The following is a 22,097-nucleotide window of genomic DNA, read 5'->3' on the forward strand; positions in this document are numbered from 1 at the left end:
AAATCTCCATGTCATTTGTTTGGCCAGTGACAATGAATTGCCATCATTCTTTTGTTTGATAATTGAAACAACGTAATGATTACCATCAGATCTGGGAATATGATAGTGGCACGGTGAGGATATTAGAACAAAACGTCAAAGCCTCTTACGACTCTCAGAAAAAAATAACAAGACAATACCAACATGTCAACATAATCATAATCCAAACTCAAATTTAATAAAGCTAGGACAAAATATGAACCAAAGAAAGATTTACACGGAGACTCCTGCAAAATCACAAGGGGAATAAGACCAGGCGTTCCGCGTAAGGGTAAGCGTGTTCCGTTTCATCGATGACACCCGCCATGTAAACCTTAGTCAATCCAATGTCACGTTTTCCATTGAGAAAAAGGTATTCAGCAACGGTACCAATATGCAAACTAACGAGCATCAAACACGTCCATTTTCACATCACACAAAGAAATAAAGTGTTTTTCAATGAGATCACTATGACGACTGTAAAACCTATAATTAATTAATCTGCATCTTTTGAAACCTTGTCTTACGAGTTTGTCCGTCAGTTGATGACTTCTTGCACGAAAATCATGACAATAGGAACAGGCCTTGAATATCGAATCAACAGCGACATGTCAACACCAGAGGGTTTTGGATGCAGGGTTGTTACTATCTAGAAATAAAAATTCACAACCGGAAAAATTGAAATCGTCACGCTTATCGTACAGCTTGATGGAAAGCTGCCCATGTTGGTTTCATTGTAGGAATAGATCGAGGTAAGCGGCTGATGTGGTCTGTTGTGTCTTTGATTTCCATATCTGTTTAATATATACAATGGACGTGGTCAATATGTCGTGAAGTGAAACTAAACGACTTTGCAAGGTCTTTGTGACCTGATTTGACAAGCTCTTCGATAAATTCAGCCTCAAGTGAAAACAAAAACAAATCAATGAGCAAAAACTGTGTAGAAGCTGGTTTTTTTAAGATTTGAGAGATGCCATATTTATAGGTGATTTACAGCGATGATATCGAACTTGCACGAATTGTCTGGCCTGCCATATTTACGAATTATGTAACTATTTCAATAATACAAAATATAGTTTAACAAGTTTTCATTCATGGCAACAGTTTTCCAGCTATCATTATCATGACATTTAAAGATATCGTAATAATTGCTGCTGTTGTGTAGAGGGCAAAAGTCGTGGCCACCGTCTTCTGATGTATTCTATTTCTGTAATTTAGTTGTTTCTCAATCAACTTCTAAAGATGAAAACGTAAGCAAGTAATAAGTGTTGTATTCGGATTGTTTCTTGTCCTTCCCTGTAATCTCAAACAGCTTTAAGATTGGTACTTAGGGGAGCGAAGAAAGATCGCTACATTGTATTTAGAAATATTTGTTAGTGGGCGTTACCATAGACTGAAATGATGTGTGGAATGTTCTGTCAAGTGGGCGTTATAATAGACTGAAATGATGTTTGGAATGTTGTGTCAAGTGGGCGTTACCTTAGACTGAAATGATGTGTGGAATGTTGTGTCAAGTGGGCGTTACCTTAGACTGAAATGATGTGTGGAATGTTGTGTCAAGTGGGCGTTACCATAGACTGAAATGATGTGTAGAATGTTCTGTCAAGTGGGCGTTATAATAGACTGAAATGATGTGTGGAATGATCTGTCAGGTGGGCGTTATAATAGACTGAAATGATGTTCGGAGTTTTGTGTCAAGTGGGCGTTACCTTAGACTGAAATGATGTGTGGAATGTTGTGTCAAGTTGGCGTTATAATAGAGTGAAATGATGTGTGGAATGTTCTGTCAAGTGGGCGTTACCATAGACTGAAATGATGTGTGGAATGATCTGTCAGGTGGGCGTTATAATAGATTGAAATGATGTGTGGAATGTTCTGTCAAGTGGGCGTTACCATAGACTGAAATGAGGTGAGGAATGTTCTGTCAAGTTGGCGTTACCATAGACTGAAATGATGTGTGGAATGTTCCGTCAAGTGGGCGTTATAATAGACTGAAATGATGTGTGGAATGTTCTGTCAAGTGGGCGTTACCAGACTGAAATGATGTGTGGAATGTTCTGTCAGGTGGGCGTTATAATAGACTGAAATGATGTTTGGAGTGTTGTATCAAGTGGGCGTTACCTTAGACTGAAATGATGTGTGGAATGTTCTGTCAAGTTGGCGTTATAATAGACTGAAATGATGTGTGGAATGTTCTGTCAAGTTGGCGTTACCATAGACTGAAATGATGTGTGGAATGTTCCGTCAAGTGGGCGTTATAATAGACTGAAATGATGTGTGGAATGTTCTGTCAAGTGGGCGTTACCAGACTGAAATGATGTGTGGAATGTTCTGTCAGGTGGGCGTTATAATAGACTGAAATGATGTTTGGAGTGTTGTGTCAAGTGGGCGTTACCTTAGACTGAAATGATGTGTGGAATGTTCTGTCAAGTTGGCGTTATAATAGACTGAAATGATGTGTGGAATGTTCTGTCAAGTGGGCGTTACCATAGACTGAAATGATGTGTGGAATGATCTGTCAGGTGGGCGTTATAATAGATTGAAATGATGTTTGGAATGTTCTGTCAAGTGGGCATTATAATAGACTGAAATGATGTTTGGAATGTTCTATCAAGTGGGCGTTACCTTAGACTGAAATGATGTGTGGAATGTTCTGTCAAGTGGGCGTTACCAGACTGAAATGATGTGTGGAATGTTCTGTCAGGTGGGCGTTATAATAAACTGAAATGATGTTTGGAGTGTTGTGTCAAGTGGGCGTTACCTTAGACTGAAATGATGTGTGGAATGTTCTGTCAAGTTGGCGTTATAATAGAGTGAAATGATGTGTGGAATGTTCTGTCAAGTGGGCGTTACCATAGACTGAAATGATGTGTGGAATGATCTGTCAGGTGGGCGTTATAATAGATTGAAATGATGTGTGGAATGTTCTGTCAAGTGGGCGTTATAATAGACTGAAATGATGTGTGGAATGTTCTGTAAAGTGGGCTTTACCATAGACTGAAATGATGTGAGGAATGTTCTGTCAAGTGGGCGTTATAATAGACTGAAATGATGTGTGGAATGTTCTGTAAAGTGGGCTTTACCATAGACTGAAATGATGTGAGGAATGTTCTGTCAAGTGGGCGTTATAATAGACTGAAATGATGTGTGGAATGTTTTGTCAAGTGGGCGTTATAATAGACTGAAATGATGTGTGAAATGGGTCAAGTGGGCGTTACAATAGACTGAAATGATGTGTGGGATCTTCTGTCAAAGATATTGGAAATCAATATTATATTACATTTTCTCCGTTCATCCTCCGCTTTAAGGTACAGGACTGAATTATTTTTAGACAGACAGTCGATACAAAATTCTATGTATTTTTCGGTATAACAATTTCCGAAGAGGTTTATCTGATGTTGCCAGGCGGAGAAAACATAGTTTCCTTTCTTTGTCAGATACTGTATAACAATTTGACTGCCATACCGACACTGCTTGGTCACTGAAGCTTGAATTTTATTATGACAATGGAACGTATTTTTTTAACGACAATTACCGGATATTAAATATTAAACCGACTCAGCTAAATCGATATTTCTTAGGCCACTACTCCGACATCATTCATCACATATTGACCACCATCATTTTAAGGGCATGACATTTTCCAGTCAAGAATATCGACTTTTCGTGAAAAAGTGTCGTCTGCAACATTATTATGTAATTATATGCCTCCAGCATCCCCCACCTACAAACGCTTTTGTGATATAACCGAGACATGCATATGTTGCTCTCCTTCCAGATAAGCCGGATCCGCGCAACAGCATCAAACTAACTAGAAATATACCCAACAGGGATTAATTAAAATCGAAATCACTCCTACAATAGGAATTTCAAAGCCGCGAGAAAAATATCAAGGATTCTGATATAACATCACATCGGATTACTTCATGACAATTTGTGTAAGCAAGGGGACTATATGCGTGAGATTGAAACCAAATAAAGAGTATGAAGGAGTGTGTGGCTTTGTAACCATGGTGATGGTACATGTAGAGCAGGGTTGAGTAAGTTTGTAACCATGACGATGATACTTAGGAGAGAACGACTCTAGAGCAGTAAATTCATTTGTAACCCTGAAAGTTTTGTAATGAAATTATTTATAATCAAGATATGAAAGAATGAAAATATTTGAAACCAAGGTAGGTGGCATAGAAACATCTGGTTTGTTTGATTTTAATGAGAATTCATTTGTTACCCAAAAGGAGATGTTTTGAAGGAAGGAGATTATATGTCACCTATAGATGATATTAAACAAAGGATGGCACAGTATGATAATATTTTTCAACAATGCCAGGGACCGTCTGAAATAGTGAGAATATTTGCAACCCAGAAGATGGTTTTAAGAAATAAGAGAAACTTGTTTTGTCTTTAGAAAGACATATTAGAGAAACAAAATGATCGTAAGAATTAATGAAAAAATATTTCTTCATTTGTTAAGTTTTTTTTTTCTTTGCGGCTATGTGTTTTATCCGATATTTTCTTTTGTTTGTTTATTTTTTAATTCGACCTTTTTGCTTGGGGAAGCGTTACCGATGATTTAATGACAGGGAAGTATGGCCGTGGATACATGTTGTCATGATACAGATTTTAGTCTGTACTGGATGCTATTGAAATTCAATGATTAGATGCACAATAGCGATTTGTAACAGATTGTATTGATAGTGTTGTAAGAATGTTTTTTACTTTTTGTATGATACGAAAAGCTGCAATGTTTACCAGGATGTTTAGGCCGGTATGCTCGCTATCAGTATATATGAACTATAGGCGTGAAGTAGGTTTCAGTTTGTGTTTTAGGATTTGTTCAAGATGTAGTAGGTCTATGATGTAAATTCAGTGATTTATCAATAAAACGAGTAATCTTTGATTATGATTCTATCGTATTTTATTTTTCCTACTTTTCCTGTCTTACCTCATGAGGTATTCGTCTAAACTTTGTTACCGTTTACCTGTCCGCGGACAGACATATTGATTGTCAAAACCACATTCCTAGCTATAGATGGATGGGATGTGGCATTTTCAGGCAATGTGATATTAACAAAGGCGGCACCTTAATTAAATTGCATTTCTATCACTTCAAAGCATGACAGACAGACAAGTTAAAAATTATGTTTCAATAAAACACAGACACCCAATTTCCCCTCCTTTGTGTTGTAATAATTTGTTCTAAAATAGATATCTTTGCACAAGAAAATGTGACGTTGTAGGGGAAGCAACTCCTCTTAAAATACATAAAGAACAATATCTGTAGGCTTTGTGAAACTGTCATTCATGAAAGAATGATATCCGCCATTATGAGGAGAAATCAAGCCCAGAAAAGGGACTATAGGATCTAACACGAGATTCCTTTTCTTGTGATTGACTAAACTCATAAATATTCGCTCAAATACCAAATAGACTCGATTCCTTCGTGTCATTCTCCTGTCAGTCGTCTAACAACGTTCGTATATCAAAATATCATGGGTAATATTCTGATTAATAATCCAATGTCTACGTTTTACCATAGGATTATCACATGTTCCAATTGGTCCAGAAACAGTTAAAGCCTCTCATTTCTAACTTCACTATGTTCCGTTTATCATCATTTTAAGGTGTCTGCTGCGTTATAGATATCTTAAAATTAATTGTTATTTAAAAGAGGCGTTTTAAAATTCCATTTACATTCACATTTAATGAAACAACATTGATCTAATTAATTGATGTGGAAAAATAGCAACTTCGAGCTCTTTTCAAACTTTAAAAGCTACAGCATCATCAAATTCTTGATTATCATGAAATTAATTATTTATATGTCAATTTTCTTTTAACATGAAAAAGCATGATGGATGAATCTTAACTTAAGCATCTTCGTTCAGCATCGTTTATTTTCTTGTGTGAATTTGATGTTTACTTATCTTATAGGTTTTGCTATGAGGTTTATACTATTAATGACCTATATCATGACTATGCATATGAATAATAAAAGAATATGTTTATTGGTTTACTTATGAATATTCATAATTTATTGTAAGTGATGTTATTTTGTGTGAAGTCTCTATACTGTTGTAAATATTCCCCTGTTTGTTCTGTCGCATTGTATCTCCGTCCAGTTATGTTGATATGTTGGTCACACAGGGAAAGTCATTTATGTCGGCTGGCTAATTCATTTAGTGATATGGATATTTCTAACTGTCGATAAAGATACAGAAATGAATCAAATGCAGCAACTTTTCATTGTTGATAGCATCCCTCTCTTTGCTTAGCGGACCTCTGAATATGAAGACGATTTTACAATGTTGTAACTAGGTATTTATGTGACCTGATTTTGTTGTTTAATCTTATATTTTTAAACATCTCATTTTTCTTGTTTATATTTTATAACTTGACATTTTGTTAAATATTTGGGTAAATTTGTTTTATGCGATTCAAATCTAAATAATTAGAGATGTACATTTTCAAAAACATAAATGTATTATCTAATTGCACACAGTGATAAAGGTTAACATTTTTGTCAGCGCTATCAGCTATTCGAATAGTTGGAAATGAAAATTCATCAATTATGAAATTATAAAAGCTCTCATGAGATGTCGATACACTGATAATTATTAATTATTCGAGAGAAAAAAACCAGTACATTTGTAACTGATTAGTGATATATCGGATAACATCTTATATTGATTTGTAATGAACAGCGTGATTATATCCTCTACTTGTATCATTCATGACAAGACAAAATATTCAGAAATGAGACTGTGGGATCAAATTAACAACCATTAACATATATAGAACTATTCCGTTTCAGGAGAGACAACCCTTGTTTACATGTACACGCGATAGCAACATTCTTCTGCCATTTTTTAATGTGTTCATTTTTAATTGTCTGATCACATTTGTGTATTTTCATAAAAAGTATGTTTAAATCAGATATCATTTTAATGTTTTCTCATCTGAATTAGTCAACAATTTTACTTTCAATATCACTTTTACACACACTGAGCAGAATTGCTTGCCGTGTTTGTTTCTCTCAGTATATGATTAACTCGCATAACAAAAGTTATGTTAAACTCTTTGTTGACGAAACAATCTTAACATCATACATCGTTATATTACCAGGGAAAAGGGACTAGAAACAAACAAGTTCAACGATGTTCCTTCTAAAACCTTTAACGTTAGGATACTGCTCTGTAAGTCTGACGAAGTATTTCTTTTGCACGCGACAGAAGATTAATAAACTTGGAATCTGTCTATTCCCTGTATTGTTAAAGAGTTTCCACCATCTTATCTCAACAGATTTACAATTTAATACCGCTGAAGCTTGACACGAACATATTCATATACTGGAAGTTACAACTGGTGTTACTTCAAGTAAGAATTCGTTATAGCAGACTAAATCGTCACCTAAATAGTTAAAACATGCTGAATAGCAGACTAAATCGTCACCTAAATAGTTAAAACATGCTGAATAGCAGACTAAATCGTCACCTAAATAGTTAAAACATGCTGAATAGCATAAATCGTCACCTAAATAGTTAAAACATGCTGAATAGCAGACTAAATCGTCACCTAAATAGTTAAAACATGCTGAATAGCAGACTAAATCGTCACCTAAATAGTTAAAACATGCTGAATAGCAGACTAAATCGTCACCTAAATAGTTAAAACATGCTGAATAGCAGACTAAATCGTCACCTAAATAGTTAAAACATGCTGAATAGCAGACTAAATCGTCACCTAAATAGTTAAAACATGCTGAATAGCAGACTAAATCGTCACCTAAATAGTTCAAACATGCTGAATAGAAATCAAAGCTGAATCTGGAAAATCACCAATCGACTTTCCACTGAATTGATAAATCAAATGTCTAACTTAGATAACAAAAAATAGTCACGACAAGAAGGACAAATATCACAACTAAAAGGTGTAAGTATTATAGGAAGCAGTCTTCGATAATTGTAAGTAATTATAAGAGTAAATAATAAACAAACGAACCCTGAATAAAACTGCAACGAGATCCCATGGGGCAGCTATGTCGCCAAGATTCTTCTGTAAACCTTTACTATGTAAACTACAAACAAGCGAAATCATCACAGTGTGCCGGTATAACGCTCGTGTTATCAATTTGTAATTTTAGCAATTCATGATAAAGTACTACAGCACCAGAACAGGAAAAATCACATCAAGTCTAAATGGGACCGGCTTTTTCAGAAAGTAAACTGCATTGAAAGTGTAAATGTTATCTTATCAAGTCGAAAGAGTCTGCTTGGACAAAGAAATGGTAAAACTTCAACATCAATGGTCTAACTACTTACCGATAACATATAGTCTAGCGGACGGGACTTTAAACGGTGGTCCGTGTCAAGACTGTCCATCCTTGCCCGATAAAGACCCATTTGTGATCTTTTTTATTTATGAGGAGAAGGTGTGATAACGCTCGTCTATAGATACGGATAAGAATATATAGTAAAGAGAACCTTTATTATGGAATAGCATGGGCTATATCAAATTTAATAATATATAAGAACATTCCACGGCCCCACACAGTCTCTTAGCATGGCTCTTTCACTCCGCCTCAAGACGATGCGATCAAACACACACACGCTTTGGACAGAATCAGGATTTGGAACCGTCTTCCGAATGAAGATCGTACCGACACATCGTCAGAACATTTTCGAGTCAGAGAAGGCCTAGCGTTAGGAAGAGTCACGGAGCCATATTTGTGTGACTTACCAGCCCCTTAAGTTAAATATCACTTCGGAACGATCAGAACACTGCCTCGCAAGCCCGATTCTTTAGAAGAATGTAAATGATTCTGTTGGCGAGTTGAACATCGGTTCTTTAGTAAAATGTGACGTAGATGTAGAACAAATCTATCCCCGTCAATATTTCTGTAAAAATTTAAGAAAAACAAAAACGAATCGATCACTATTTCAAGAAAATTAAAAGCCAGAAAAAAGTGATGAAATTATTCGATATAAAAAATTTAATATGTTTATGTAATGGAATGTACAAAACTCACGCATGTTACTGATAGTAGATCCTTTAAATACAAATTCACAATATGATAAACTAGACTTCGATAATGAATATAACTGCATCATATCACTTTGCAGTGAAAAACCAATTTTGTAAACAAATAGGAGACTGAGAAGAATCAAACTTTAAGAGCGACTTTATCATATATAATAGAGTGGGTGTGGTACATATATGTTGGTCATCAGAAAAGTGTCTAGCTGGATATTTATCAAAAATACAGGAGGATACATATATGATGGTCATCGAAAAAGTGTACGGTGTATATTTATCAAATCTATACACATGTAGATGGGATACATAAATAATGGCCACAAGAAAAGTATCTGGGGAGGTTTACCATATATACATATATATTCAAAGTAACTGTATCTGGGGAGGTTTATCATATATACATATATATTCAAAGTAACTGTATCTGGGGAAGTTTAACATATATACATATATATTCAAAGTAACTGTATCTGGGGAAGTTTAACATATATATTCAAAGTAACTGTATCTGGGGAGGTTTATCATATATACATATATATTCAAAGTAACTGTATCTGGGGAAGTTTAACATATATACATATATATTCAAAGTAACTGTATCTGGGGAAGTTTAACATATATACATATATATTCAAAGTAACTGTTTTTAAAATGGAGTTGCTTGAACAATGAATAAATGCCTAAAAATTAGAATTACAAAATCGTAGCGGTATACGAATTCTGGTATATCTATGGAAATAGCTAGTAACACTATAAAAAATACACATATTCAAAAACATCAATATATACAAAGAAACATCTTTATAAACAATAATTCATTGCGAACTACGCAACGTGGTAAATGCACGAGAATACGCTAATTACCGTGAAAACCTCAATCAATCAATAATTCTAACAAAATCCATTGAGAAAAGCTGAATAAATGCCTTAAAATTGGATCTAAGAAATTTGCGCGAATTTCGTATCATGGTTAATGCACGAAAACTACGCTAAAATGCTAAAAGTGCGCAATGTGGTCAATGCACTAAAGTTATATAAAAGTACTAAGAATGTCGTTAAACCCTATATCAATTAATAAATCCCTGGTCCCTGGTGTTTGGTGTAAGATACGACCTTGGTGTTTAGTATAAGATATGGCTCTGATACATGTACGTCCCTGATGTTAGGTATGTGATGAATCCCTGGTGTTGGGCACGATATATGTCAATGGTTTGGGTATGAGATTGACCCCTTGTGTGGGACACGAGAAACGTGTTTTGTAAGAGGTACGTCCCTGGTGTGGTATATGAGGTTTGGTATGATATTTCCTTGGTGTTGGGTATAAGATACATGCAAATATTAGCAGAGCACTTTTCTGTTAAGTTTTGAAAATAGAAGTTTTACGCCAAAACATTCAGCTTCATGAGTATTCTATGTGAAAGGAAAATGAAAAAAAAAAAACAAAAAAACTTCGTTTCAAATACCAATAGCAACATGTACTTAGTCTTCTGTAAAAGGATTATCTATGTTTTTTAGAACACAGTGGATTATTCATTTGTGCTACCACATCTGAACCATCGAGATCGTTGCTGTTAACCCTTCCCAAACTCTTGGAATATTGTACAAAATCTTTCCTATCTATATTTGACTGCGGTAAGTTACTTCGCCCATTTGAAAAAAACCCAACTAGATTCTAGATTTTAGTACTAAGATTTTTTACTTATGAGAAAAGTGTGATTTTCAACAGACTTACATTTATTATGTTCACGCACAGCTTTTTTTCGTAATAGAAGTATTTCCGTTAACACTGTTACTAAAACCACGGTTTATCGTCAGATTATTATTTGCTTCTTTAGCAGCCTTTACGTCACAACATGGTCAGACTACTTCATTGACAATGCCACAGAAAATATCGATACATTTAGCAGCATCTTATTAAGTGTTGAAAGGCAAGTCACAAGCATCACTAAGGTCCCCCACTCTATCAATGAGGCCGTTTGATAAAACACCATTATGAGTTTTGTGAAAACTTTATCTGTACATGATTTATCAAGTCAATTAACATTAAAACTTACTACAATCAAGGTTAAAAGCTAGTGGTGATCAAATAAGTGTTAAACTCGCCCGAGGTAAACGTTCATACACGTGACAAATATTCATGGTCTACGAGTAAATCACCAATAAGACTTGCACCATTGCTTCTGTGAAATGTAAAATTTTCTTCTCTATCATTCATCTTGATGACGTCCATTAACTATAGGTATACTGGTAGATTTGTACAATGTTTCTAATCTCCTTCCGTGAACATTCCTACGTTTTCGACTGTATTGTCAATATTGTAATAAAAAATATTTATATCATTTGATATCATATTAATGAGGTCTTACTTTGTCCCCATACCAGGTCTCATGTGACAATTGCATTTCGGTTTGTTTTATAACGAATAATAGAATCTTCAAGACTTTGAAAAAGATCAACATTGAGATTATGATAAAATATACTATTTTCTGGAGGAAAATAACAAAAATATAGAATCAAAAATTCAAATGTAGGATGAAGTTTTAGCCAGAATATACAGTCGTTAATGTTTCAACATTTTGGATATTTGTGCTTAATTTCCTTTTGATAAATTAAAAAATATATATGTTTGATTTCAATTTCCTTATTGTAAATTTTCCATTTCTAGATAACAACATTCCTAATTCCCAAACCTGCAAGTCGAAGTTGATTCAATATCTTTGGTTTCAAATATCACGACTTTTTTGCACAAGATGTTGACAACTGACAGATAAATTTTGAAACACAGGATTTTGATTGATGCCGGTTCATTGTTGTTTACCTGTTTCTCATTCGGGAATATGACATTACTGGCAATTATCAAAATGTTGTTGTTGAAGTTTAGGAGGCTTAAGCTTCTGAGGCATCAGAACTTCCTCTCCTTGTACTTTTCAGGTGGTCTCTGTAAATATTTCTTTCGTTCATATTTTCCCTTGGATTTTGATTTTGAATTAAGATTTTGTTGACATTAAGTATTTTCTTGGTGAAGTAATTGTATGGATATTTGTACATTGTGTTCTTGTACTAGCAGATAAATGCTGCCTCAAAGTTTATGTATCAGGTAAACAGCAAAGTACCAATGATACATGTTGAAGATGCCCTCAGCCGGTCTAAGAAATAGTGATAATGCCAAAGCCCATGGCGGCCATCCTGAATATTTGATGATGCTAAAAATAAATAACAAAGTCCACACTGAACCTTTGGGTAAGCAAAACAGTGGTTTTTAAACAGCTCAGCTTCTCATGTTGGTTAACTAATATATACAGGGAACTATCACCTCTTGGTCAATAGGGCGGAAATAAATGTTGGGCTGAAGTTGTTACAGCTGAACTTCATATTTAATGTATTCTGTTGCAAATTTAGAACTGAACTGAAAACACAAAAATAAACAGCTTGATGGATGATAAAATCATATACCCTCATGAATGGAAAGGTCTTAAAGTCAAACTCTTTTGTCCCTGTACAAATAGCATTTCTCATTTTCTCCTCTTTTACTATACATTCTTTCCAATCGTTTCTGTATGTGAGTTCACTTAGGTGACTGTTGCGGCCCCTGGGCCTCATACCTAAATCTTTAATGAATACCAGGACAGCGACATTTTAGATACAGTAATATATAAATACTTATAAAAATAATACATCTGTCGTTGGTGTGCACTGATCCAATTATTTCATTTTCTAAAATCTTAAAAGTTCTAGAAATGTCACAAACAAATGCTATTAGCGTGGGGATTTATCTATATGTCTCTGTTATAAAGAAAAGTCCATGGAAAGTTCAGTGATTAGATCTAATCAAGACCTTGGAGTTACTGGAACCAACTATAATAGTCTTCAAAACACATCATATGCCTTTCTACAAATATCCAAGCTAAATTGCATAGGTTTCCGTAATACTTTAGTAACCATCAGGTCCCATGGTCTAGTTACTATTTACTTGGTAACATTTACCTAGGGTTGGTTTCTTATATTTGGGCAGTAAGAATATTTTCGAAATTTGATTTTTTTTGGCCATTTTTATTTAAGGTCTACTCAAGTATATTCATAGTTGTCTTTCAATGGCATTCATATCCTTAGACCTGTAGCTTTTTAGGAAGTCACAACATAAATCAAATACGAATTAGCTATGTTCCAAAATATGGACAAATAAGAAATAGGAAGTTCATTTCTGTAGAAACATGGTAAAACTCTACACTATCTACAGTGGACCTAACATGGCCTATTAATAAAGTCCTGGACATTAACGAGGTTAGATCTAAAATTGGTAAAAATGACACCTGTATGATATATACACCATACCTCTAATAACTTAATATTCACCAACAGAAAGTTACAAATAATTAGGTCCATGTGTTTAGGACCCATAACCCCATCCACTAAGGGACCTCATTTAAGTTTGGATCCTTCTGGCCCAGCTTGACAATAAATAATCAGCAATGTATAGAGTAGATGCACTGCTGAAGAGGCATAAGAGACACCAAATAGATATAGGTTAGGTCAGGTCAGATGACTATGCAGTAGATACATATGATAGATTGGATGTTCAGTACATGACACTTTTCAAAAGCTATCAACAAAAAAAGAAATCCAACTACTGTCATATTTTATTTTCATCTTTTTTTTATTTGTATATTATTTTTAAACAATTTTAACATCCTTTACAACAATATGGAAAGCACATTATGCCTTCATCTTCAATAAATCATGATCACATATTATACCATCTTTTATTGCTGGTTCCTATCTTGATAAAGAACTAAATGATGTCGGACTCTATATCAAAAAGAATTATTTACAGCTACCAGGGAAATCAGTTGAAGTTCATAATCAATTATCAGTTAAAATCAGGCAGACTTTTTAATGTAATTAATCAATTACATAATTGGCTGTGTGTTCAGTATTTATAGAAACTGATTATATTCTTCATTGATGAATATTTTGTTTTAGTGACTTAAATTTAAAATATCTCACCACACATGAATTTTGGTTTTGTTTAAACACAAGAAAGTATGAAGGTACCAATAAGCAATATTGAACAAGAGGCCTAGCTGCCTTGACAGTCTTCTGAAAATAGAAATATTGAATTTAAAGATAAGGAGCTTTCGAATGTCATGAAAAAGAAATTAAGATATTGACGATAGTGAGCCGGTGCACACCATCAAAGCTGCTGTCCTACACTTATAATTCTTCCAAAGTTATTTCCAATGGTTCTGAACATACTTAAAAATGCAATTTTTCTATGCAAATTATAGTTAAATTAAACTTCATTCTATACTAATAATTCTTACAAAGATATTTCTAATGGGGAATAAACAACATTCTGCTCAAAAATACTATTTTGCTATGAAAATTACAGTAAAGTTAACCTCCTTCCCAGGAAGAAATGGGAGACCCGTTTTGGTAAAGCATCTTCAGACGCTTCCATCCATGAAGAGCATTTGATTCTACCATACCTGGGTGTTGAGGAGAAGATTTTTAAAATTTAGGTTATTTTGACCCTTTTGGCCCAACCCTCAGTCCCCTGTGGAATGGGGACAATATTATTCATTTGTTTTGTTCATCTTGGGCCAGGAAAGCTTTCTGCAAAATTTCATTGAAATTGGTCAAGGGTTTTTGAGAAGAAAACAAAAATGTTGGACGTTCACATATGCATGATGCCAGACAAAGCTGATCACAATAGACCACCATGACTTAAAGGTCAAGATCAAATACCACATCAGATGAAATTTTCACATTTAAACAAGTGGTAATTTCTAATCATTGTTCTATCAATATTAAGAAATATCTGAAATTATGTAAATTCCTTATTGGTTTAAATTAACAGAAAAAAAGTACTTAAGGCCTGTATACAATACAAAAGTGGTTTTCTTCCTAAACACTTTCCAAATGCTTGTTCATTTTGTACCCTGTACATAACACATACTGGTATAATAGCCCGTATACAAGCATACATGCACCCACACACATTCCCTCGCAGACAACCAAAGAGCACCCTATCATTGCTATCATTAATTAATGGCAAATTTTCTTAATCATTGATATCATTCATCTCCAACTGTTTTACTCTGAATCACACATGACTGGAATTCAGTTTTCTTGTCTGTTTTGAAATTTGACATAGTTGAAACCAGAGGTCCTTGATCTGTTTCAAAAGTTGATTTTGTTGGGGCCAGAACTTGGTTTTCTAGCCTCTTTTTAAAGTCGACCTTGGGATGGCTGGAACTCTGTTTTCTAGTCTGTTTTGTAAGTTGATGTCGGAGTTCCTTCTGTAAATGCCTTATACACAAAAAGTCCCAATATTATGTGTACTACTGTTATAGCGACAAAAGCTGCATAGAAGTAACTGTTCTGACTCGTCATCCCAAAATATCCTATAAAAAAAAAGTTATTATTATTGCAAAAACATCTAGTGCATAATGTGTGTTGCAACTCTTATCATAATAACAATACTCTTAATATAACAATACTCATGTAATAATTTTTATTTTTATTACAAGAGGCCTAGCAGCCTTGACGGTCACCTGAGATAGGCAATATTTGATATAAAGGTTACAGGGTAAGAAGCTTTCAAGTGTCACAAATTTATATACTAAATTTCATTATCCTTGCTAAAGATATGTTGCAGACATGAAAGGATGGACGGACGTAAAGATGGATGGACAGACAAGGCAGCGAATATAAGCTCCTCAAAAATATTTTGGGTGCAAGTTCAGATAAAAAAGATAAAAACAACAAGGAAGTTAGCTAATATTTTCAGGCCTAGTGGCAATCTTCATGCCATTGTATTATTTAGTGACATGATGCCTTATAGGTAGTAACATTCATTTAACAATTGCCTGAAGATGGCCACTTCACCTGAAAACATTAGCAAACTATTATGTTGATATTTTTCTTTTTAATAATCTAACCGATGCACAATGTATTTACTTCATTATGTCATACCCCTTATGTTACCATCAATTACATCATACCCCTAATGTTACCATTAATTACATCATACCCCTACTGTTACCATTAATTACATCATACCCCTAATGTTACTATCAATTACATCATACCCGTAATGTTACCATTAACTATGTCATACCCCTTATGTTACTATCAATTACATCATACCCGTAATGTTACCATTAACTATGTCATACCCCTTATGTTACTATCAATTACATCATACCCCTAATGTTACCATTAACTATGTCATACCCCTTATGTTACTATCAATTACATCATACCCGTAATGTTACCATCAAAACATCATACTCCTAATGTTGACATTAGTTACATCATACCCCTAATGTTACCATTAATTACATCATACCCCTAATGTTACCACTACATCATACCCTAATGTTACCATTATGTCATACCCCTTATGTTACTATCAATTACATCATACCCCTAATGTTACCATTAACTATGTCATACCCCTTATGTTACTATCAATTACATCATACCCGTAATGTTACCATCAAAACATCATACTCCTAATGTTGACATTAGTTACATCATACCCCTAATGTTACCATTAATTACATCATACCCCTAATGTTACCACTACATCATACCCTAATGTTACCATTATGTCATACCCCTGATGTTACCATTAATTACATCATACCCCTTATGTTACCACTACATCATACCCTAATGTTAACATTATGTCATACCCCTTATGTTACCATTAATTACATCATACCCCTGATGTTACCATTAATTACATCATACCCTAATGTTACCATTAACTATGTCATACCCCTAATGTTACCATTAATTACATCATACCCCTGATGTTACCATTAATTACATCATACCCCTGATGTTACCATTAATTACATCATACCCCTAATGTAACCATTAATTACATCATACCCTAATGTTACCATTAACTATGTCATACCCCTTATGTTACCATTAATTACATCATACCCTTGATGTTACCATTAATTACATCATACCCTAATGTTACCATTAACTATGTCATACCCCTAATGTTACCATTAATTACATCATACCCTAATGTTACCATTAACTATGTCATACCCCTGATGTTACCATTAATTACATCATACCCTAATGTTACCATTAACTATGTCATACCCCTGATGTTACCATTAATTACATCATACCCTAATGTTACCATTAACTATGTCATACCCCTAATGTTACCATTAATTACATCATACCCTAATGTCACCATTAATTATGTCAAACCCCTTATGTTACCATTAATTATGTCATACCCCTGATGTTACCATTAATTACATCATACCCCTTATGTTACCATTAATTATGTTATGCCCCTTGCAACATTCTTCATCAACAAAGATGGCACCCAAGGATAGAACGATTTACATCAACATATCCATTCTAATGGTATTCTCTCTCATGCACCACTGTCATATGTAGTTCAAAGAATCAAATCTTGTATTCCATTTGTCATATGACTAACATTTGGGATACTAAAATAACATTTTTTTGAGTCAACATGTGTTTGTTATATCTCCAGTTCAAACACTTTTATGATGAATCACATTCATGGATGATTGTTACATCATCACCAATTGATAAATATATTCTGATAAATATATAAACTATTCCCTATCAATCCCTAACAGTTCTGAAGTACATTAACCAGTGAAGTTTATGTCTGTACAAATTATGATTACTATTTCACCACACTCTCACCACACATGGCCAAGTAAGAAGAGTATAGTTACACAGTATTATGTCTATCAAAATAACCTTCACGGGTAAGTGTTAACACAATATATCACATAAGTAGCTCACATATTGAACATACAATAAAAGTATAGGGGTATCTGTCTATAGTGCTGATTTAACAGTGTTCAAATTGTGATGTCACAAATGTTGGCAACCAATTTTGAGGTGATTGTCACTCAGTTAATGGTATGTTTTCAGATAAATTACAAAATCTGAAAAATGGAGCTAACTACAATGTCCACACTTTCTTGACCTTTTATTGTGTAATATGAAGAAGCTAGATCTATCAAAAATTAGGGTGCACTTTAAATCATACTGAATAATTAGTATACAATTAACAAGTCAAGAATTCAGGAGTTGGTGGATCATATAATATAACTTATATAGTGCATTATTGTGTGGCTGATCTGGTGTTGTAGCTTGTCACAGTTTTGAGATTTAGCCAAATATCTAAAATATTGCTTCATTGCATTATTGCAACAACCCAACAAGGTAAAATCATGAGTTTGCAGAATGATTTGTCATGGTAAAACTTCCTGTTTTCCCTCTGTTGTTTTGTTGCTTTGTCCTTTATTTGTTAAAGTCTTAGTTTATATGAGCACATCCTCAGTATGTTTTACAGAGTGATGTAGGAATGGATGGGAGACAAACCAGCCCACCATCTGATGAAGGTGAACTGAAGATGCTGAAATGTGTGGACTCGACCAGTGGAAGACTGATTCTTACCTTCAAAGAAAAAACTTTTAGTGAAGAAGTAAGAGAATACTGGGAGGAACAGCATTGCCATGCTAAATAAAATCATTGTCTTCATCACACTCTGATTCTGTTCTTCTGTTTGACCCATCATTCTAGAAAATAACAAAAATACAGAACATTACCAATGATAACTTTAGTTCAGATTAACATCATAATACAGTACATTACTTTGGAAGCGGAGAACTAGCCTTGATGCAAACCAACACTCAAACATTACTTTTGGTCTCCGCATTCAGCATACAGTCTGATCAAGGTATCTGTATGGTTAACTTGTAATTTGTAGTCATTCTTACGATTCCTTATAACCTTTGTTCTAATGGATCCTTTCATGAATATGTATCAGTAGCCCAGATAATGACAAATGATTGGGAAAAACATTTGTGGCAATATAAGTATTTAATTTGATGTTGCTCTGTGGGTTATTTTTCGTTTAGGGTAATCTGTTGTTCATATTGTTGTATAATTGTTCAACTGCACTTCCCAGTAGTCAAGGAATCCAATCAATTCTATAGCAACTACTACACTAAACTGAAATCTCCACTTTGCATGAACAATGAGCAATTTCAACATCTCCCTTTCTTCAATCAATATTCTTAAATCATAGTCCGTTAGAATTTATCTGGAACATTCTGATGACTGAATGAGTATACTGTCATTTTCATCAGTCAAAGACCAATTTATGGAAGCATATTTGCACTGACAGAGCATAGGGGCTTGTTTAGGTGAGTTATGATCATCAGTTAAAAATTGATTATGATTGGGAAGTCACAATATACAAATTTGCAAGGTAATTGTATTCTGACTCCCATAATCATAAACATTTAATGCCTAATTATAAAACGTACCTCATCTAAACACCAGACGGCAATTAACTGATGGAATATCTTATAGTGTTTCATCAGTCCAACATCAAGAGCTAGCCATTTAGGACTATAAGATGTATTGATTTACATTAATTGTTAGGAGTGCAGCAAAAACCTGCAAATGGTACATTAAATAGTGTTGCCTCCCTTCCCATATGTGTGTTATCAATGACCATTGTGTGATCTTTAAACCAGAAACATAACTCCAGTGGAGAAATGGTAAGAAATCGAACATCTTTGTGGCCAAGATTTGAGTGTGCTTGGGTCTCTTAATTGAACATACCACAAGATACAATTTCATTCACTGATAAAAGATACAGTCAAAATTACTTATCTCGAAATTCAAGGGACCATGGAAAATATTTTGACTTATTCGAATTTCGACTCAAAAAAGTGTATAAATAAGGCTGATATCAGTTTCCTATAATGGCAACAAATAAATCTATTTCTACTTTCTCCTTTTATTGTTTATTCATCCAAACAATAAAACATATAATTAACAACTTCAATCAAATAATTTGTACTCATGTCAGGGTTTTCCATAATTTTGTTAGTAGTAGGCTGTGTAGTGAAAGTAGGAGGCTGGCCTGCTGTGTATGTGTAGTCGTGTACGGAAAATTATTACGGAACTGGATTGGTGTAGGCGGCTAAATGATCAAAGTAGCCGGTCAAATTGGCCGGCGACCGGCTTTTATGGAAAACCCTACATGTTGTTCTGTCCTGCGCACGTTCTTACAAATGTTGTGACATGCAACTTGTATCAAGGCGAGTCAATAATGTTGTTTACATACTTTTCTTCCCCATGAAAATTTCAAAAAGTTAGCAGGTATGTGAACTAGTTTGTAACACAATAAATACAATATTCAAGGAAGAAAAGTTTAAATTATATGATTATTGTTGCCAAATATCAATTTGCCATGTTTGATTTTTGACCCGCCATGAAATACATAAGCTAAAATACTACACTCACTCCAAATGGCTTTGCCACTATTCATATTAACAGAACTACATGGACATGATAACACATTAATGCAGTCTATACAACAGCATAAAAATCAGCAAGTTCTTAAATCAACTTTAGATTTTTATCAATGCTGCATTACTCCTACTTTTTACTTGTATATACATAATATATACATACTCAAGTAAACAAGGCAGGGCTCTCGATCTGCCAGATTTGGGGCTGATATTCGGCCCCATTCCCAATGCAAAATAATATCTGTTTTTCCCAATTTAGACCCCAAGTTTTCCCAATTCCAAGGAAAACACCATCATTTTTCCCAACTCTAAGGGCCTCGGGCTCCAGTCCCAAAATAGGATGTAAGAGCCCTGCAAGGCAAACCAGATTGTTGGATTGACGAGTAGTACTTTCATCTACCTTGACAACAGAACATTCTGCCTACTTTTCAAAGTATTAGTTTGATCCTACTTAGAATATAGGAGTTCTGTACAGGCACCTTACTAGAAAAAGGATATTGAAATGACTGAGAATGTCCAGAGGAGAGCTACACGGATGCTACCCCAGATGAGAAACATGGATTATAAACAATGCTTGAAGCTCCTTAATTTGCCGTCACTGAAATTCAGAAGAATGTGTGGGGATATGAAAGAAGCTTTCAAGATCATGAAAGGAATATATGACCATAAAGTATCATCTCCTTTGGTTAAACAGAACATGGCCAGCAATACCAGGGGAAACTCACTGAAATTGATAAAACAACATTGCAGCATAGACATAAGGAAGTATAACTTCTACAGAATAGTAGACACATGGAACAGTCTTCTTGAAATCGTGATCAAGGCAGATACAACAAACCAATTCAAAAATAGGCTAGACAAGCAGTGGGTAAATCACCCACTTAGGATAGACTATGCTGTGAATTATGAACCAGTCACAGGAGGCAGAACTAACCATTTACAGCTAAATGATATTTCTGAGCTGCCTAAAGAGGACCAGTAGGTCCTGTGAGCAGAGATAACATAAGGCAAAATAACGTATAACACTGCATTTATGTATTGTTTCAGACTTTCCCTGTTAAATAAAGCCAGAGACGTATATATCACATATAGATACGTGATATATACGTCTCTGATAAAGCTACGCTCTTTTCAGATTTTTGTCTTTTTCATATTAAAAGTGCTGTTAAATCTTATGTATGGATTCAGTACAATATTGAGGAAGGTAAAGGTAGTCAGAGATTCTTGTTAAGATCTTTGGTAATCCATTCGCCTTCTCGCCGACGTTTGATATGATGACTAGCAAAATTATGTCAGCTATATAATTGTTGCCAGAACACTGACGTTTGTCGGCGAGACGATGCCCGCACACCGGAGGAATCTCGGAGACGAAAAACCGTCAACCAACCAACCACCCAACCAACCATTTCTGCTCGATCAATAATTTCATGCACAATATGAACAGTAACAGATTTGTTATTATACTGATTGTTTCACACGGGGAATAAGTAGCCTTCATAAACTTATAAATAGTGTTTCCTAATAATTCAAATAAATCCAACACCTGCTTCTCAGATCGTCTGCCATTTTGACGTTTGGTAGGAGTGCAGTCCAACAATTGGCGAATGTTGATTAGTCAAATAAAATAGATGAAATAATTATTTTTAATTTTCGTCAATAAAACAACCTGTTTCCTTCATGTAATAATGACTT

The 22,097-nt window shown here is 34.5% G+C and overlaps 1 protein-coding gene across 1 annotated transcript; it reads right to left on the reverse strand.

The window, feature by feature from the left end:
* Nucleotides 1–13,695: 13,695 nt before the first annotated feature.
* Nucleotides 13,696–22,025, reverse strand: LOC132545140 (vacuolar ATPase assembly integral membrane protein VMA21-like). Its single transcript, XM_060208814.1, has 3 exons — nucleotides 21,949–22,025; nucleotides 18,535–18,656; nucleotides 13,696–15,458 (listed from the first exon to the last, which is right to left on the reverse strand). Exons 1-3 carry the CDS (start codon nucleotides 21,969–21,971, stop codon nucleotides 15,319–15,321), a joined length of 285 nt encoding a protein of 94 aa, XP_060064797.1. The 5' UTR covers nucleotides 21,972–22,025; the 3' UTR covers nucleotides 13,696–15,318.
* Nucleotides 22,026–22,097: the final 72 nt, after the last annotated feature.

This window comes from Ylistrum balloti, unplaced genomic scaffold, assembly GCF_031769215.1.
Source record: "Ylistrum balloti isolate Yb309-2 unplaced genomic scaffold, AGI_CSIRO_Ybal_v1 Utg369830, whole genome shotgun sequence".
Lineage (NCBI taxonomy): Eukaryota > Metazoa > Mollusca > Bivalvia > Pectinida > Pectinidae > Ylistrum > Ylistrum balloti.

Excerpts from the sequence above, each read along its gene's own strand:
- LOC132545140 (XM_060208814.1), bottom strand. The coding sequence starts at position 21,971 with ATGGCAGACGATCTGAGAAGCAG. Across the intron at positions 18,657-21,948 it reads GCAGACGATCTGAGAAGCAG|AATGATGGGTCAAACAGAAG; the intron begins GTGTTGGATTTA and ends GTTATTTTCTAG. Across the intron at positions 15,459-18,534 it reads TAAAAGTTTTTTCTTTGAAG|GATATTTTGGGATGACGAGT; the intron begins GTAAGAATCAGT and ends TTTTTTTTATAG.